The sequence below is a fragment of the Sminthopsis crassicaudata genome, chromosome 3 (assembly GCF_048593235.1).
Source record: "Sminthopsis crassicaudata isolate SCR6 chromosome 3, ASM4859323v1, whole genome shotgun sequence".
In the NCBI taxonomy this organism is placed as follows: Eukaryota; Metazoa; Chordata; class Mammalia; order Dasyuromorphia; family Dasyuridae; genus Sminthopsis; species Sminthopsis crassicaudata.
In genome coordinates this window covers 52,282,522-52,303,527 of record NC_133619.1, presented here as the reverse complement: position 1 = coordinate 52,303,527, position 21,006 = coordinate 52,282,522, and the positions used below count along the sequence as shown (strand labels likewise).

General features: G+C 35.1%; 1 protein-coding gene across 1 annotated transcript in view; it reads right to left on the bottom strand.

Annotated features, from left to right (window-relative positions):
* PID1 (phosphotyrosine interaction domain containing 1) overlaps nt 1–21,006 on the bottom strand; it is a 288,906-nt gene that overhangs the window by 161,708 nt on the left and 106,192 nt on the right. Inside the window, exon 2 of the mRNA XM_074298487.1 lies at nt 10,517–10,663. Coding sequence (XP_074154588.1) covers nt 10,517–10,663 — 147 coding nt within the window. The remainder of the gene's footprint in view (nt 1–10,516; nt 10,664–21,006) is intronic.

The following is a 21,006-nucleotide window of genomic DNA, read 5'->3' as shown; positions in this document are numbered from 1 at the left end:
CTCAGCTTCCTCAGTCACAAAATTGGCAAATTGGACTAGATGATCTTTAAGGCATTTTCAGGCTCTGAAACTATATTCATCTGTTATTTCCTAACATGGATTATCGAAACACTATACCATGGAAACATTATTTTTTGTCATCAGCAATACAGAAACATTTCAAAGTAGAGAAGGTCTTACCCCATCAACATCAGAGTCAGGGATCAATATGAAATGTATAACCCAAGTTGTAAGATATGACTTTCCCAGGTTACATAATGATAGGTTTCATTTGTCTCCACTGATTTCCAATTAATCTTTTTGCCATTGTTCATGTTTTAATGGCATGTTTTGGCTTGAAGGTGTGTGATGACTCAGGAATTCCAATCTCACCAGCATCTCATTTGAAGAATAATCTTTATACAGACGCTCAAGCCATCATTTTAGAAATGTCATTTTCCCCTTGCCAAGAATGGAATATTTAACGTTTTCAGTAAAAACAAGGAAATGAACAGCTAATGCAAGATAAAACACAACTGCACCTGTTACAAATAGTGTTTTCAACATACCTGCTACTATGGTAGATGTGAAATTGGCATACAGAAAAAGCAATTAAGAAAGAACTCATTTTCATTTGGAAGGACATTTTCTAACCTGGGGTTATTCATTGCCATTTAAACTTCCATTCCTGGCTTGCAATCATTTGTGTCTGCTGTTTGCTGACCTTTTCATCAAAATGAAGGAGAGCCAGATTTGATTAATAACAATATTTTATTTATATAGTATTCAGCTTGCCAAAACCCTAAAGTACTTTTAAAAAGGAAGGAGGGGTAGGGAGTCCTTAATCTTAGAAGTAGGTGGTAAAGTATTACAATCCTATTTTAGACATGGAGAAATATAAACACACATGCAAAAACAAGAAAAAAGATAATAGCACCAAGGAATCAAAGGAAAGAAAATCCAGATTTACTGCAGATTATACCCCATCTATTTATCATCAGGGTAACAACATATTTGCTCAATAACTTCTACCTGAAAGGAGCCATGAATTCACTAATGTGGGTGTGCCCTCCATGGATACAGGATGTTTCGCAGACCTCAGTAAATGGTATTTGTTAAGTTCTGAGGCCAAAAATACATTACTAACCTGTGACCAAATTTCTTGAGATAAACCTCTCTAAACTTATATCTAAGTCTATCTTTCTAGCTTGGTAAGCCCTATTGCTGAGATAGCCTTTCAAAAATCAGGGTTCATCACGATGAAACCTCAGAGGATGATATTCCTGGAAGTTACTAAACTAACAATGATGATCATGATGATGGGTAGTCACATTCTCGTTCAAGGCATATACCCCAAGAAGGGTAAAATATTTATAGCAACATTTTCTATAATAACAATGATTTGGAAACCAAGTAGATGCTCATCAGCTGGGGGCTGATGCTATGCTACATTAATATTACATGTTAAGTGATAATAACATATCTACTTCTCTGTAAGAAACCATGAATATGAAGAATACAGAGAAATATAGGGTGATCTATGACGAAAAAATGGAAAGTAAGACAATAAAAATAAAAATAATATAGGGAGAGTATAATAATTAAACTTTGCCCCAAAGAAGAGTTATCAAAATGTAATTCCATTCCCTCTTGACAGAGGTAGATGGTGATAGATATGCAACATGCATATGATAGTCTTGACTTATTTTTGTGAACTATTTCTTTCTTCTTTTCTACTTTCTCTTCTTTGTAACAAGAGAGGAATTTCTGGGAAGGGGACATTTATATTCTAGGAGATTACAGTTATATAAAAAACAAAAGATGTTAAAAATTTCAATATCATTTCTAGGACTTATTATATTAATTGCTAACATTTATTTAGACCTTTGAGATTTCCCAAGCACAATTAAAAGAAATATGTTCCTTCTATTATTAGCCTAATATTCTTCCATCAAACAATCATCGCTCCGTATGAAAACTTTTTTATCCAATCAGATGGAAACACAGGCTATAAACTATCTTTAAAATATTTGATTGGAATCAATGAAGAACCAGATAAACACTAGTTAAAACCTATGACACCACAGTCTAGGGTTACAGCAGCTGCTTAGCCCTTGACTCAATTAGCTTTTTAAGTTACAATAGTACAGATGAGGCAGCAGCAGAGATACATATAAGCCAGTAAGTTTCATAGCCAAAGGGAGGTTAAAACATTAGCTATAGAAAATGAAAAGAGAATTTGACTGGAAAATATAAATGAAAACCTGATGAGGTCCATGAAAGGACAGGGTACAGCAGCCTGGATACGAGGATAGCAGCCATGTAAACTGGCTTTGGGTTTTTGAAGTTATACTAATTTTCTGGTGGTTTCTGGAGCTTCTACTATTCCTGCTGAACACATTAAAGCATATCACTAATGGATTTATACAGATTTAATTGACTGTTTCAACCAACAGTTTCTATGGGTTGCCTGACCAAAGCTTTGGAATTAAGTCTGTAATACTTAACCAAAGGGAAGTCTACCATGGAGAACTGGGATAACATTTCATCTGTGGAGCTAATCCAGGAAAATAAGCAGAATAATAAACACATTTTCAAAGCAAATGAACCCAAAATTCACAGAACAAGCAAGTGAATGTTTTCAGAAAAAGATACTAAAGAAAAGAAGGGGAGACAGGAAATCACATTCAGTTGTTGTTGTTGTTGTTGCTTAAATAACTAAGTAGAAAAAAAATGAAATAACTTTATAATAAATCAAATTCTGTGAGCCACCCAGAGGAAAATATTCAGAGTATTTACACAGATAGTTTATAAAACTGTGTTTAAGAATTCACTGCAAATGGAAAAAAGAAGAGGAAAGAAAAGGATTATTCAAACTCCCTAAGGTTCTACTGCAATCTATTTAAAATGTCTTTGGGTCCAAAGGACCATGACTAGCAACAAAAGGTTTCAATTCTCTTTAGGGGTATTGTAATTACATATAAAAATTTAAAGTAACAGTGGTGTTTTGGAAATTGTGAGGGTGGTATATAAAAATATGTATCAGCATGACAAGTATGGAAGTTTGCCTAAAAGAATTGCAGAAATTTAACCTATATCAGATTGTTTGCTGTCTTGGGGATGAAGGAGGTAAGAGAAAGAAGGAGAAAATTTTGGAACACAAAGTTGTACAAAACTAATTGTTGAAAACTATGTTTATATGTATCTAGAAAAATAAAATACTATTTAAAATATGCACGACATCTGAAGAACTTCTGTGTTCTCTGCTATAGACCAATCTCATAAATCTATGTACTTATTTTACAGTAACATTAACATAGCCTTCGTCATCACTTTCTTAAATCCAGGGAATCTGAAAATAACTGGAATAATGGTATGCCTTTGTGGCCTCTACGGACCCCTTCTCTAACAAGGACTTCTATTCCATATGCTCATTTATAAAGCTCTTTCATTAACAATCTATGTGATCTATAGTAAGGATACTCAGTACAGCAATAATAATTCTGGAGATCATGACATAAAGTGGGATCCCCTTGGTTTTCTGGCCTATTAAAAAGACAAGACAAACTCTGAAGTTTCCTTGAGGTCTATATAATTTAATTCAGTAAACATTTATTACATGGTTATTGTAGCTATGAATAGAAAAATGAAAATAAAAGTGTATATATACATATACAAAACAGATTCAAAGTAATTTCAAAAATGAAAGTGGGTGGGGACACTAATAACCAAGAAAGTCAGGGCAGATCTCATATGGGAGAAGACAGTTACAGTCAACCTTGAAAAGAGGTCGGGATCCTAAACTCTAATAGCCTATGATCCTTTTGAATCATAAAAAAAACTGTTAAGAATTTCCTTTGGCACAGTATGGCAAGGCTGAGAATCCCCAGGACTACAAGAACATTGGATCCACTGGCTTTTAAAATGATAGAATACCTGGTCAGCATCTTGACTCCATGATATGATTCCCATGAGACATCAGAGTAAGAAAACTAGCACTTAGCTTCCCCACCATCTGCTTCAGTTCCATGCCTAATAGCATGAGATTTTCTAAAGGAACAGCACTTGCTCACACTTAAGTTATGCAAACTCTGAATTGGAAGAAGAGGGAGAAAGGCTAATTTCAAAGCCAAGAAGCTTTAGAGGTAGCTGTTTTTCATACCACTTCATTTAGAATGTAATTTCTTTCCCATAATTCCCAAACCAAGTTTCTCATCCCAAGAGTTCTTAAAGGAACAAGTAGGTTTAAGTTGTCAGGGAAATGGCTGTTCAGGCACATACAAACACAGAATGAGTCAATTCTTCATGTGTTCTAGGGAGGGCAATTTTTCTTCCCTTTGATATTTAGCCCAAGAACAAAACTTTTACTTAAACTATGGTGCTAAATGGCTCTCTCTTTAGTTAATGGCATATATGGAACTATCAGCTCTCACAGTGCTCTAGGCTCCTTTAGAGAGAGGGCTGACCAAAATCTGGCAATAGTGAAGAGTTTAAAAAATTGACTTTGGTATGAACCATCACCTGTACTGCCAGCTTAAGTTGATGTGTTATTTAGTTTTGCAGGATGATAACTGTTCTTTCTTTTCTTCTTCTTCATTACAAGATTCATGACTTGCTGGGCAAGGTATATTTGAAAAATGAAAGTTAATAAAAATAATATGTATCAATAAAATTATACTTTTAAAAAGCTGGCAAACATTTAAATTACCCAGACCAAAAGTAGCAACAGCACTATTCTAGCATAAAAAGCAAAGAGGCAGAGGAAGAAAAACAAAATTTCCCTTCACAGACTTAAAAGAGCCTACTTCTGACCAGCAAGTTGGAAGATTAGGACTGGAAGATTTTCATCAACCTATCCTAAAGAACATTAGTAAAAGGCATCACTGCAAATTGGTAGACAGTAAAACTAACATTGTTCAAAGTTGAAGAAAATCATGGAGTTCACATTGGTTGTTGGACCAAAATAAGTATAAGGTTCACAATTCAGAACCCAGTACTAAGCTATAAATAAATCCATAGATACTGCATGAATTTCAGTTACAATGTAGTATATAATGCTAGGATAGTATCCAGTTTCCCTTGCTACTTTTATCATGGTCTCCATTATTTTCTTTCCTCTTCTGAAGTAGAAAACAATGGTCAAAAGAACTACAGATAAAAAGCTGGGGAAAGAGGAATGAAGGGGAGGAACATAACATTGCTGTGCACATGTCAAGCAAGAAAACTCAGTGTACATTAGGGATTTTATCAGAAGATATAGGTTGAAATTGAAGCTCTTTTAGCTGTAATAAGAACTAATCAGGGAAAGCCCTGAGCAATGGGATAAGTTGAATAAGAGATTTGATTAAATTATAGAGCACGGCATTTTCTCAAGAAGGGACACCTTTAATGGCAGTAAAATGGCTCCCTAGATCCTTGCCAAGAGGATACAGAAAATCTTCTATGGTTGGTTTCCCCAGTGGTTAAAGCTGTTGGTATCCTCTCCACCAAAAGGTAAGGCTCATGTCTACCTCTGTGGGAGGCATTCCCTTGTAACAAAAGTCAATGCCCTTTAAATCTAAGTTGGCTGGAAGATTCATCAATTGGTTAGGTATTCCCTTGCTTAACTCCCATTACATCTCTGATTTCTGAAAAGCAGCATGGTATAGTGGTTAGAGTGCCAGACTTTGAGTCAGGAAAACCCTAGTTTAAATCTTGCCTCAGATACTTACTAGTAATGTGACTCTGGGGAAATCATTTCTTTTCATCTCAATTTTCTTACTTGTAAAATGAAGAGACTGGACTTGATGCATTCAGAGGTCTTTTTCAACTCAAAATCTATCATCCCCAAATACCTATGTAACTATAAACAAGTCATTCCAGCTACACAGGCCTGTTTCCCCATCCATAAAATGAAAACATTGGATTAGAAGATGGTTATGGTTTCTTCCAACTCTAAAACCACTAAGTCTTTTACCTCAGCTTTCATCAGAGCTTCCATAGTAGAAAAATGGGAGGAAATCTGAAATCTGTCCTGTCATCCCACACATTTAATAGTGTGTGAAACTCCAAACCCTGAAATATGCATCATTGGGCTCATACTGGAAAAAAAATCTTGGAATTGGGAGCCCATGTGAAAATGGAAAGTCTTGGCTTGTCTCCAGTAGTCTGAACAGTGTTCACAGACAATGAAGTTGAACAGTTAGTCTGACAAAGACCTTCACAAACTCACATGGGAAGCCCAAAAGCAACAGTCAGGAATTCACTAGTGAATGAAAATATGGCCTTTACCCCACGCCACATGCACCCTTACAACCAGCAGGTCAAGTATTCAAGAACCCAAAGGATGTAAAAGACATCAAATGTGTTATTTGTCCATCAGGGCTTTGCATATGATAGATCAGGTGTAAACTTAAGATATTTGTTGAATAAAGGATCCTGATATTCCATAGATTTAGGGACTAGAAGGGAATCCTAATTCTAATATTTCCTACTTTGGTGCAATTGAATTAGCCACTTAAAAGATCACAGATTTAGAACTGAAAGGAGGTCCTCTTTTTATCCTTAAAGGTCAATGTCTTTGAAGGCTGAACTTGGAGCCACCAACCATGAAAATGAATGTCTTTTCTCTCAGTTTACTACTTGTGTTATTTTACTCAAGTAACTTAATATCTTGAAACCTTGATTTACTTATCTGTAAAATGAGGGAAATGGGGGGGAATAAATGAGAGGACTTCCCTCTAACATCCCTTCCAACTCTGGATCTTAGTGAGCCTATCAGTGACTAACCCAAAATCACAAAGGTAGGAAAAATTAAAGCCTGGATTCCAACCCAGGACTCCTGACACCAAATCCAGAAAGGGCCATTGATCCCTCCTGTATAAATCTAGACCTCAGAGGACTCCATAAAGAACAGCAGCTGACAGGAACAAGAATTCATCAAATGTGGCATGAGAGGACAATCCGATATGGAGTCTGCAATATTCCTTTATTGCCGCCACAAAAATCAGAGAGTTTGATTCGAAGGACAAATTCACCACGGTTCCCCAATTACTACTGGCAGAAGAATTATGACTGGTCTGTGATTGCCTATACAATTCAAAAAGAAAAGGAAAGGAAAAGGAAAAGGAGAAAAAGGAAGGAGCAGCAATGGCTAAGACCAGACAAAGACCAAGCTGCCTGCTGGGTGAATGGCCTAACAAATCTATTGCATCAGGATTGCTCAAGAATACCGATCAACAAAACAGGGAAACCCAAGGGTGATAATGGAATCAGTAACATCAAGCTTAAAGGATTTTAAGCTGCCCTCTTCCCCTCCTTTTCTGTCTCCTGCCCTGCTCCTTCCAGAGATCCACAGAGCACCCTGAATTATGCAAGAGTAACAACTTGAGAACTGTTATAGAAAAAGAAACAGCCCAGTGTGAAGGTGGGGAGGGTCATGCAGGCTTCCCTTGCAGCTGGGACATGACTACATTCTCTTCATTATTCTTAGCCATGTGGAGTAAGAAAAGCATTTCTTTCTGCAGCTGGCATTCTGTGTAACTCAAGAATCAGAAATGAAACACTGGACTCTGTTCCCTCCAAAGATTAGAAAGGGGATGAGGGTTTTTTTTGGGGGGTGTAGAAGGGAGTATTCCGTAGGAGAAAGAATTTCTTAAAATTTGGATTTTATCTGGATTTCAAAATTTAAACTAAACAATGTTTAATTCCTTTAAATAGAAACATTGAATCAGCCTCAGGAGTTGATATTATTTACTTCTAGTGAGATCAGTAGTATCTATCTTTTAAAGATCTTTTTATCTATAAATCTTTTGCTACTTAAAAGATTCAGATTATTTAGAGATTGATTGTACCTCGGTGCTTTTGCTGATTTAAGAGGAATTATAAAGCTAGAAAGAACCTCTAGAGATGGTTCAAGATTCAGAATTAATGACCATAGATTAGGAACCAGAAACTTCAAGCCAACTAATACATCCTACTCCTTATTTCATAAATGAGAAAATTGAAGCCCAGAGTATTGACTTGCTCAAGTCTAGTGATAAAAAGCAAAGGTTGGGAGGCAAATATAGGTCTACTGAGTCTAAATTTAAAAAACAATAAATAATGGAAGAGGTACTGGGAAGAAATGGAATCAAAAGGAAGATTTAGCTTCTCCTGAGACAGGAAGGTCTAAAAAGAGGGAAATAAGACAGAAAAAGAGTGGCTTAGGAATCAGAAGGTATAAGTTTAGATGCTACTACTGTGACTTTGTGTAAATAATTTGAGCTTTCAGGGCATCACCCATCAAATGAAGAGAATACACCAGAGGGCTTTTAAGATCCCTCTCAATCTTAAAAGTGTTTCCTAAGAAGGAAATCTCTGAAGACAAGCCCTTGTAATAAACTGGACTGAAGAATCGGGAAAGCACATTCTATTCAGAAACATGTCTAGGTATGGAAATTTCATCACTTCCCTAGATTGTTCTGTCCTGTGTTTTGATCCTTCCCATCACAGAGGTCTTTATCCAACAACAATAAATCATTTAAGTGTCTAGTATTGGTAATATCAAGATAAAAATCAAATTGTACCTGCTTTCAAGGAGCTCACATTCTTCTGTGGGCAATGGCAGGGGTGAGATTGGGGGGAGAGAACAACATTTACACAAATAAATAAATATAAAGTATATGAGAAGCAAATGAAGGGTAATATTGGGAATCTGAAATTTGTAACTGGAATTTCTCTCACTATATCTTAAATCGATTTCCATTTCTTTACATTGACATTGAAAACAGATTGCTATCATTTCTATACAGCTCTAAATAACAACTCTTGTCCTTCTCATGAAACCAAACACACACCCCTTCTTTTATGTTTTTCCTAGAATGAATTTTTTGGTCCTATGAGCTTCTGTCATTATTTTTACTACCCACATATTCAATTTAAAATGTGATAGAGCAAAGTCTAATAAAAACCTTCCTGATACATATTATAGTTGAAAGATTCTTTGCTAGTCCTTAACATGTTACTGTTTTTACCATTGCAAATATTAGAATGTTAATTATTACTGTTTCACATGTTACTGTTACAAAATTATGAAGCATTCCCTTGGGGTTTCATTCCTTTGCATCCTCAACATCACTGGCCATAGAATAATATCATAAGAGCACCCAATTATGCTGGTGAAATGAATTGGGAATACAGTCTATAACTCTTCAACTGGAGAAAAAGGAAGAAATACTTCACAGAGGAAGGAATCCATATCCTTAAATACATCATTTTTCTTCCTCTATTACTTTTACACCTGATATCAAAGTTCCTAAAAATGAAGTGTAGTGTACAGCACAATATGTTGCTCCATTAAAATAATCATTACTATAAGGAGTACCTCAAATATAATTTTTAACCAAGTCTTTGCTGTTTTTTGCTTGTGAATGAAACTTTTTGAAATTACATTTATTTTCCCTTTTAGTTTTAACTTCCACATTAATGTTAGTTAACAAAAACTGCAAAAATAATTCAAAGTAAATTATGGTATATGAATGTTATGGAATATTATTGTTCTATAAGAAATGACCAGCAGGAGGAATACAGAGAGGCTTGGAGAGACTTACATCAACTGATGCTGAGTGAAATGAGCAGAAACAAGAGATCATTATACACTTCAACAACAATACTGTATGAGGATGTATTCTGATGGAATACAAAGAGAATATCTCCTCTCTCCTCAAAAAAAAAAAAACAACATAAATAACATGGATATAAAGAACAGAATCGAGATATTTAAAAATTGGAGTTTAGATTAAAAATGAGAAAATAAGTTCTCATAAATCAGATAAACAAAACAGTAGGAAAGACTTCTGAAATGCTTTTTAAAAAAAGCTAAGGAACTTAAGTCTCAGGAACATATTGTATTCAGAAGGGGAACCAAAAAAAAAAAAAAAAAGGAAATGATATTACTGTAAACTGTTTCTTTTTAATTTTAATTTATTTTATTTGAAAAAACAGAATAAGAAAAAAAAAGAAAAACAAAAAAAGGAAAACAAAACAAAATAAAAGAGAATATTGTCATGTGCCCAATAGGACATCAAGGAGGATTCAAAATATATAACAACAAATTATCAGATAAAGAAAAAAAAAAAAAATATATATATATATATATATATTAGTAGAAGAAATTATATTCAGGAATGGCAGACTCACTTTCTAAAGAGGATTCAATTATTTCTCTGGGGCAGTGACCACATGTTTTTTGACTCCTGCAATTTCAAATCTATGGAATGAAAGTCTTGTCATGAATTCTTAAGTGGCTCAGGGGGTGGGGATGGAAGGTAAAGCGTTACCTCACCAAGAAAAAAAGAAAAAGGCCTAAATATGACTAAGCTTATAAACCAATAGCCAAATCCAAATTATTTTTATGTTGGTAAGTGATTTTTAACATCAAGAAGTATGTAATGAACATCTTAAGACTGAATCCACGGGGCATATCATTAGTTTTCTCTTATTTGTTTTATTACATACCCCCAGTTTTACTTGATCACATATACTAGCAGATACCAGCTATTTCTTACTGATCACATACCTTGCATCCACTATGAGTTCGAGTTTTCATCAGCGGGGTTGTGGTACACAACTCAATGGCTTCTGGCTCATGGAAGATCACTGTGGGAAGAGGTTCTTTCCTCAGCGTAAGGACATTCAATTTAGTCTTCAACATGGTCTGAAAATGCTGAAAAGCATGAAAATAAACCCAGCAGTGGTTAATTCTTTAGATTCCACAAATGCCAGTCAAACCTAGTAGTTAAAATTTCCATACTACTAGCTCTGTTCTAATTGTTGACCAAAGAACTTTTTGGCCAAATGTAGATGAAACAGCAATCCATGTGCCACTTAAAATAAAACAGTCTCATGGTACCCTAAAACTTCAACTCAATTACCACACATGGTGCCACTGGTAGGATGCTGTCCCTGTTAATCAGCTAACACAAAAACATTTCTCACTGAAATCCTGGAGACCAGACAGAGATTATGTGTCCAATTAGAGCAAATAATAGGGAGATCAGAATAGAAGAAAAAAAGCAGAATTGTTTTTGGCTATGGGATTTTTTGGCTTTATGATTAAGGACAGGTAGAGAAGTAGCCTGAAAGATCATTGGACAGAAATGTGGATCTGAGCTCTGGCCCCAGCTCCATTCATCTATGGCATAAGATAAGGCATATCATCTCTCTTAGAGCTTATAACCTTATTTATAAAATGAAAACTGGAAAAGACATCACACTGAAGCTGTGATTTCATTGTAATGGGGAACTGTCAGAAGAGAAAACTCCCTCTAATAATACAGCTCAGACTCTTCTCTGAAATTTACCCTTTTGGAGAGTTGCCTAAGGTACTGAGATGTGAAGAAATATGTCCAGGGTCATGCAGTATGAGTTAGAGGGAAGATCTGAACTCACATGTTACACACACACACACACACACACACACACACACACACTCACACTCACACACTCGTTCTCTCTCTCTCTCTCTCCCTCTCTCTCTCTCTCTCTCTCTCTCTCTCTCTCTCTCTCTCTCTCTCTCTCTCTCTCTCTGTATATATATATATATATATATATATATATATATATATATATATATCATGATATATAGATAGATATAGATATATAAACTATATCATGCTTCCCAATCATGATGGTAGTTTATTAAACTATATTTCATTTGTGAATGAGAATATGATGACTTCTAACACAAGTATCCAGGCTGATGCTATTTACAATCTTATTCATTTCAATATTTGAAAAGCCATGAGGTGGCTACCCACCATAGTTGGCCAAATAAGCTGGTATTTCTGGAATCCATTGCTGTCTGCAATCCTGTGGGAGGCAGATGGTGAGGGAAGGATACAGACAAATGGATGTTCACTCAGACATATTCAGACACGTACATTAGTACTTTTGCCTAAAAGATACCCTGTCCAAAGTGAAGTCTTTTTCTGAAAGACAAAATTATTGTCAGAACCAGTAAGTAGTATGTTTAGAATGAGAGAAAGCCAACTCTTAGTCCCCATTAACTAGTTATTGATATCTATTGTTTAAAGGTATATAGTGGGAAGGATAGGGAAGAAAAATGGGGTTATAGGTCACTGTATTGTTTGGACCATTGAGTAGGTAATCAGTGCTAGAAAACATTGCTATCTCTCTCCCAACGGAAAAAGAAGAAATAAAGGACAAAAGCATTCATTAAGCACCTATTAAGCACCTACTGTGTGCTGGTTACTATTCTAATCACTTTACAAAAAAATTCTCATTTGATTCTCAAAACAACCCCCAAACAAGCTATATTTACAAAGTTGAATTTGAGCTTCAGTCTTCTTGATTCAAGGCTCTATTCACTTTACAAGCTAGCTGTCTATGTAGACATATTTATGTGTGTGCATGTGTGTGTATGCATTCCCATATATATGTGTATATACATACATATATGTGTGTGTATATATGGAGATGGAGATGCATATATGTATATATATATATATATATATTACATATATATATATCACTTTGGAAATTTTAATTATGTATTTGATTCTTTGGGGAGGGGGATGTCTCAAGACTGTCTCAATATACATTTATTCAATATCTACTGTTTTAATTTTCGAAAACAGTACCAATACTGTTTTAAGTACTTGTGATGAGAAAAGTGGCAAAAGATTATCCTCAAAAATCTAATGTAAGAGACAACAAGCAAACAGATACATACAATGCAAGCTACACACAATATAATTAGGGAATAACTTATAGACAGAAGGCAATGGAATTAAGAAGGGTTAAGGAAAGTTTCCTATAGAAGATAACCTCTTTTTTAGAAATGAAAATATTCTCTGGAAGCAAAAAGCCTTTTGGATATTTATATCAGTGTGAATTATTTTATTCAGAAGTTCTATTCTTAACATCCAATTGATCAGGTGCAGCTCCTCTGATGCCAAGGGAGTTCCTATTAGTGGGGAGACACATCTAGTATTTAGATTTGAAAGAGCTATCTACCAAGTGTGTGGTCTCTAGAAGAAGATGATGGATGGGTATGAGGGAGTAAGGGAGGATCCCGAGAGATGGCTCTCAGCAGCTAAAGGGCAATGTGAGGTATGAAGATGGAGTGGATATGTGTCAGGGGAAACAAGAGGCAATAAGATGCCAACTTGTCTTCTCTTGCACTTTGACTCATGGATACATGTCACTGAAAACTATCTCAGGGACCAGTAAGAGATGAGGATAACAGTTAACAAAAACACAAGTTTCCAAGTAATACTGACATCTAGAGTTATTTTTAGCTCTTTGATTTATTCCAAGTGACAATTAATTAAGCAGGTTGGATGGACCTATCAAGAAGCATTAAGTTTGTAAGGCAACAGACCGGGGGTTTGAGTTCAAGTGCTATCAACTTGCTTTGTATCATCAAATATGACACTTCACTTCTATATTACTCAATTCCCCCCCATGTAAAATAGAACAAAATCATCTCTATACTCTCAACACAAATGCCCCCTCAAGAGTACTGTGTGGGATACAAATATGTCATTAGCATAATTTTATTTTTTCTTTCTGTTCCATATTGTTTTTGTTAATTGTGGTAGATGCATGAAACAAGGGGATGGGGGGGGGGGATCCCGATCTTGTGACAGATAATAGCTTCTATCCAAAGGTGAGTCTACAAATGTTACTTCTGTAAATTGTCCATTAAGATTTTCTGTATCAAGGAGAGCATCCTACACTCTTTTGTCCATAAAGATTGATATTAATGTGTTACAAGGGAGAATATTTGCTTTTTGGCCCTGGCATGGATGGTGGTGATGGGGATTATACAATAAAATGAATTGATACTGACAGTGATGTCAAACAAATAAAATCCAGAAGAAGGAAGGAAGCTGAAAAGGAGGCACAGACAAACAATGGGATATTGGTACAAAAATGTTAAATGCAATATATGCTTAAAATAAAGATCAGTCAATCAATAAGTTTTTATTAAGCGCCTACCATGTGTAAAAGAGGCAGTTAGATGGCTAGATAGATAGATCACTGTGCTTGAATTCAGGAACACAAGAGTTCAAATCTGAGTTCAGGACTAGCTATGAGACCCTGGGCAAATCATTTAACTCTGTTTGCCTCAATTTCCTCATCTGTAAAAAGAGATGGAGGAGATGATAACCACATTAGTATCTCTGCTCAGAAAATCTCAAATGGAGTCAGGGAGAGTGATTCATGACTGAATAACTGAACAATAACAGGATTATCAGGCACTGTGCTAAGTGTTAGGGATACAAAGAAAGGCAAAGACAGTCCCACTTTCAAGGAGCTTGCAATCTAATGAAGGAGATTACAGGTAAATATAGGTAATCAATCCCATTCTATTCTTTGTACTGAAAACAAAACAAGAAAAATTAAAAGGGCAAAGGTGTTGAGGGATGAGGGGAGAGTAAACCAACCTGTGAAAGGTAAATGAGATTGGAAAATCACTGTATGAATGAAAATGACTGCCATTATCATCATGAGCATCTCATTTTTCAAGTGGATGGCAGAGTGGACAATGTACCTGTCTCTGAGTCAGGAAGACCTGGCTTCAAATCAAGCCTTATATCTGAGCCATCCTGGTTTTGTGATCTTGGGAAGCTTTTTACCCACTAAGTAACAGTCTCTGAACCATTTACAATTATTTATCAGTATCCACAACAGGAAATACTTCACCTGGAATTCTTAATACAATTAAATAAAGAGCTTTGGACATTTTTTAAACTCTCAAGAGAATTCTATTTGAAACCAATATTTAAAGTAGTAAGTCCATTGCTACCCCCACCTCCTCTTGGCAGAGTACTACATAATAATTCATGTCTCTTCCAGTCACAGACTCAAGAATATTTAAGCATTTAAGCATCATTTGGATCTGGAAGGTATTTTATAGGCCATTGAGTCTAACCCCCCTCCTTTTACAGATGAAGAAACTGAGGCAAAGAGAGGTTATATGATATGCTTGGGGTCCCATGGCGATGAAAGGACCAGGGGGAATTCTGTCTGACTCCATACCCATAATACCATTCTTCCCCAGAAAAATAAAGTCATAGGAGTATAAGTCTGAAGGTGGAGGAACTCTTAGAGTTCATCTAACCAAACTTTGTCATTTTACAGATGGGAAAACCAAGGCCCAGAAAGATCCTTACGGTCAGACAGATAACAATTGAATTTGAATCCAGGTACTCGGAGCCAGAGATTTCTCCACTCTACATCCTGCCCCTCAGTAATATAAGGTAACAGAAAGAGTATTTGTTTTAGACTCAGGACACTTCAAATCCTCTCCCTGGTATTTTATATCTGCTGATTATTAACAAGGTATTTCTATGCCTCAGTATTCTCATTCTGTAAAATGGGGCTCCTTATAAATCTGCTATAATTGACCCATACTTAACACCATACATCAAGATAAGGTCAAAATAGGTTTATGATCTAGGAATGAAATTATAAATAAATTAGAAGAACATAGGATAGTTTACCTCTCTGACCTGTGGAGAAGGAAGGAATTTGTGAACAAAGAAGAACTAGAAATCATTATTGATCATAAAATAGATAATTTTGATTATATCAAATTAAAAAGCTTTTGTACAAACAAAACTAATGCAGACAAGCTTAGAAGGGAAGTAATAAACTGTGAAAACATTTTTTATAGTTAAAGGTTCTGATAAAGGCCTCATTTCCAAAATATATAGAGAATTGACTCTAATTTATAAGAAATCAAATCATTCTCCAATTGATAAATGGTCAAAGGATATGAACAGACAATTTTCGAATAAAGAAATGGAAACTATTTCTAGCCATATGAAAAGATGTTCCAAGTCATTATTAATCAAAGAAATGCAAATTAAGACAACTCTGAGATACCACTTCACACCTCTCAGATTGGCAATTTGGAACTGTGTTCAAAAAGTTATCAAACTGTGCATACCCTTTGACCCAGCAGTGTTACTACTGGGCTTATATCCCAAAGAGATCTTAAAGGAGGGAAAGGGACCTGAATGTGCAAAAATGTTCATGGCAGCCCTTTTTGTAGTGTCTAGAAACTGGAAATTGAGTAGATGCCTATCAATTGGAGAATGGCTGAATAAACTATTATATATGAATGTTAAGAAATATTATTGTTCTGTAAGAAATTGTCAGCAAGATGAATACAGAGAGGCCTGGAGAGACTTAACAGGAACAGGAACTGATGCTAAGTAAAATGAGCAGGACCAGGAGATTGTTGCATACTTCAACAACAATACTATATAAGGATCAATTCTGATGGATGAGACCATTTTCAACAATGAGATGAACCAAATCAGTTTCAATTGAGCAGTAATGAACTGAACATCCAATGAAAGAACTCTGGGAAATGAGTGTGAACCACAACAGAGCATTGCCAATCCAATCCAATTTTTGTCCTCTTGCATTTTGTTTTCCTTCTCAGGTTAATTTTACCTTATTCTAAGTCCAATTTTTCTTGTGCAGCAAAATAACTGTATGGATATGTATACATATATTGTGTTTAACATATACTTTAATGTATTTAACATGTATTGGTCAACCTGTCATCTAGGGGAGGGGGTGGGGGAGAAGGAGGGGGAAAGTTGGAACAGAAGGTTTTGCAAGGGTCAATGCTGAAAAATTATCCATGCATATATCTTATAAATAAAAAGCTATAATAAAATAAATAAATAAATCTGCTATTTACTGCATTGTGTTGTTCTTTAGAAGGTACATTAATTCACTATAAGAATGGTAAGGGCCTATATAAACTTCTTAAATGGCAACCAAATAGTCTAGATTCTGAATTTCTCAGGAAGTCCAATTGGTATCCATGATACCATCTCAGCTGAACCCAAACTACTTTTTGAGATTCCTTACTTCATACCTCTAGTATAAAAAAAACAAACCAAAAAAAAAAAAAAAAACAACAACAACAACAACAACAACAACAACAGATAAATAGATGAATGAATGAATAGAAGAATTGGGTATACAGATAGGTCAATAAAGTTTAAAGCAAAAAATAAAAATAAGTAAATCATTATTGGTCTGCAAATATAAGTGATAGTAGCATCAACTTGGCCTCAGGGGAAATTTGAAAAATGGAGAACTGTATTTGGAATCGGAATTAATACTGCCAGATGAAAGATGCGCCAAAAACCCTAAAGAAAATGCTTTGTTCCATTTTCCAGCAGGAAGAAGAAAGAATCAGGGAAAACAGAGGCTCTGCCCCCATTGACATCAGACAAAGCCCTGCTTTCTGCATTGGTAACTTATTTGATATCCCAAAATAGAGACTCCAAATCAGTCTCTGTTGATGCCTACAGCATAATCCCTTGCCCCATACAAATGTACAGTGGGCTCTGCTTGTTTTCTTTCAAACTTTTCTCTCTAGCAGTTTAGGCAAGGGGGATTTACATATTTTACCAAAGGAAACTAAGAATACATTGACCACTATATGTATTCTGCAATAAGACTTAGAAGTGGTTTCCCAACCCCTTCCTTCCTCCCAAAAAAAGTAATGGACACAGAATAGAAAACAGGTTTGGTCCTGATTCCAGCCTTATCTGACTTTGCACATCTCTTAACCTATTTAACCTCAGTTTGCTCATCTATAAAATGGGAATATCACATAATTTTAGAAGTGGAAGAGACCTCAATGTTTACCCAGACCAAGCTCCCTTTTTCTTTCTTTCTTTTCTTTTAATTGGACTTATAGGGAACTTCAGTGTATAATCTCTAGAACCAATAAAGTTCAGCAAATGGTCAATAACTTAGAGTCTTTAAGAGTTAGCTGGGATACTAAGATGGTAATTGGACTCTCATGATGATATCATTTTGGTCCTCTTCTGGTACAAAGGACAACAATCAAATGACTTTTTGTTGCTGTCTCTTTTTATTATTTTTATTTTTTTCAATTTTATAATTATAATATTTTTGACATTACATATGCATGGATATTTTTTACAGTATTATCCCTTGTACTCACTTCTTTTCTGAATTTTCCCTTCCCTCCCTCTATCCCCTCCCCTAGAGGACAGGCAATCCCATACATGTTAAATGTGTTATAGTATATCCTAGATACAATATATGTGTGTAAGACTGAATTTCTTGTTGCACAGGAAGAATTGGATTCATAAGGTAAAAGTAACCGGGGTAGAAAGACAATAGTGCAAACAGTTTACACTCAATTCCCAGTGTTCCTTCTCTGGGTGTAGCTGTTTCTGTCCATCATTGATCAACAGGAGCTGACTTTTCTAGCTAGACTTTTCATTATTAAGTATCTCACCCTATACAACTGATTCCCTCTCTATTATGCAATAGCTGCCTTTGTAATTAACTTATATCAGATCAAAATTGCCATTGTAACATATCCAAAAAGGGGTCGATCAATCAGAAAGCTAAATAAACATTTATTAAGTGTCTATTCTGGCCAATGAGTTATGTTAAACACAACAACAAAATTGTAAGAGTCCCTGGTCTCATAGAGTTTACACTTCTGAGGAAGGAGGGAAAAATAACATGTATACATGTATTTTGTTGTTCAGTCATGCCCAATTCTTCATGACCCTATTTTGGAGTTTTTCACATATGTATTTTACTTTATTTTTATATGTATATTAATGTTTTAATCACACATTTCTTTATGAATCATGTTAGGAGCAAAAAATCAGAATAAAAGGGAAAAATTATAAAAGAAGAAAAAAAACAGGAAAAAAGTGAACATAGCATAGGTCAATTTATATTTACTTTCCATAATTCTCTTTCTGGATGCAGTTGGCATTTTCTATCTAAAGTTTATTGGGATTGCCTTAGATCATTGAACCACTGAGAAGAATCAAGTCTTTCATAGTTCATCATCGCAGTCTTATTGTTACTATGTACAATGCATTCCTGGTTCTGCTAATTTTGCTCAGCATTGGTTTGTGTAAATCTTTCCAGGCCTTTCTAAAATCAGCTCATTCATCATTTTTAATAGACGAATAATATTCTATTATTTTCACATACTATAACTTATTGAGCTAATCCCCAATTGATGGCCATTTACCCATTATTTTTGGAGTTTTCTTGGCAAAAATACTGTTTGCCATTTTCTTCTCTAAGTCTATTTTACAGATGAGGAAATTGAAGTAGAATTAAGTGATTTGTCTACGATGACACAGCTAGAAAATAGCTGAGATCAAATTAGAACTCATAAAGATGAGTCTTCTTGTTTATAAGGTTAGTGCTCTACCCACTGCGCAACTTAATTTATACATCTATGAAAAATAAAAAGAAGTAATTTCAGGGGCTACAAAGTAGATAAGAGGCATCTAAGAAAAGGCTCACAGTAGAGGAGATATTGGGGTTAAGTTATGAAGAGAGTATAAAAAGCAGAAATGAAGAAAAGAACACATTCCAGAAATGGGGACTAGCCTGAGCAAAGACCTTTGGGAGATGAATGTTTTGTATGAGGAAAAATCAGAACACCATATGAACTGAACTGTAGAATGGATGAAGGGAAGAACATATAATAATCCTGGAAAAGTGAGTCAGAGCAGGATTGTAATGGACTGGCTTTTTTTTTCAACAAAGTGAAAAAAAATTGTATTTGTGTATTTTATAAGATCAGATTTGGAGGTAGCAGATGTTCATAAAAGATGCTTATTGATAGATGATAGAAATAAACTTCTAGAAGTAAGTTACTCCTGATCATTTGGGGGAATCAAAATAATATAACAGAAAGAACAATGGATTTAGAGTTAACTTGTCTGGATATGAATCCTTATTGTTTTAGAACTGAAATCATCTAAAACTTAAGAAATCATCCAAAACAACCCATATTTTAGAAGTGAAGACACTGACTTAGCCAAGATTCCACAGGCAAAAAATAACACAGACAAGATTAAAAGGTCCTTTGGTGAAAAATACTAGGACCCTTTTTACATACTTTTTCCCCTTTTGTACTAATTTAAAGCCAGAATAGAGTTTTTAAAATACTCTTATTGCAGCAGTAATAAAACAATGGTCTTTTCTCCTTTTTTTTAGCCTATATTCTTCCTCACTTCAATCCCTTACCCACAGCAAAAATCATTATATCACAAGTTTAGAATGTTCAAATTAAAAAAAAAAAAAAAAAGATTGATCTTTCTGCAAGGATAACATATAATAGCCTTACTGGAACTACATATTCTTCAGATCTTTTAAAGTTATCAGTAGAATTTTTGGGAGAAAAATTTATTTTGAAAATAGGAAAACACTTTACATGAGTACTATTGCCTTCTCCAAATGTGATCTATGTGAGAGTCATAATAAGCTAGAGTGTAATGGACTGTTAAGTGCCAATAAAAATTGTAATGGATCCTTTAGGTATGGATATGAGCAGACTTTGTTTTAGGAATACCACTTCAGTTGCTGTGTGGAAAATTGACTAGAGAAGGACAAGGCTTGACTCAATGAACAAACACAACTAGGATTCTGTTGCAATAGTCCAGGTCAGAAGTAGACCTATGGTGGGGTGGCAACAGTATGAGTGGAGAAGGAAGAACAAATGTGAGTGATGGTGACATGATAGAATGGACAAGACTTGACAAATGACTGGCTCCTTCTAATTGGAATTCATAGGGAACCTACTCATTCTTTTCCATAAGACTGGTATGAAACTATTAAAATCCCACACTATATCCACAGCATTCTCCAGATCCGCAGTTTAATGACCATATCAAAAGAAATGAGGTTAGTTTGATATCGTCTGATCTTTCAAAAAGCCATATTGATTCTCTGAGATTATTGACTCTTATTCCTTCCTTTTCTAGATTTAGGACCATGATGGTACATTGATAAGAATATGAAATTTGGAGTCAAATGATATGAATTAAAATCTCATCCTTTGTACTTATTACATGGGTGAACTTGAGCAATTAAATTTGCCTCTCTGGGACTCAGCTGTCTCCTCTATAAAATGAAAAACTTGAATCATCTGATCACAAAGTCTCTTCCAACTTTTCAACTCTACAAATACCAGCTTTACTCCTATATGATTCTTGA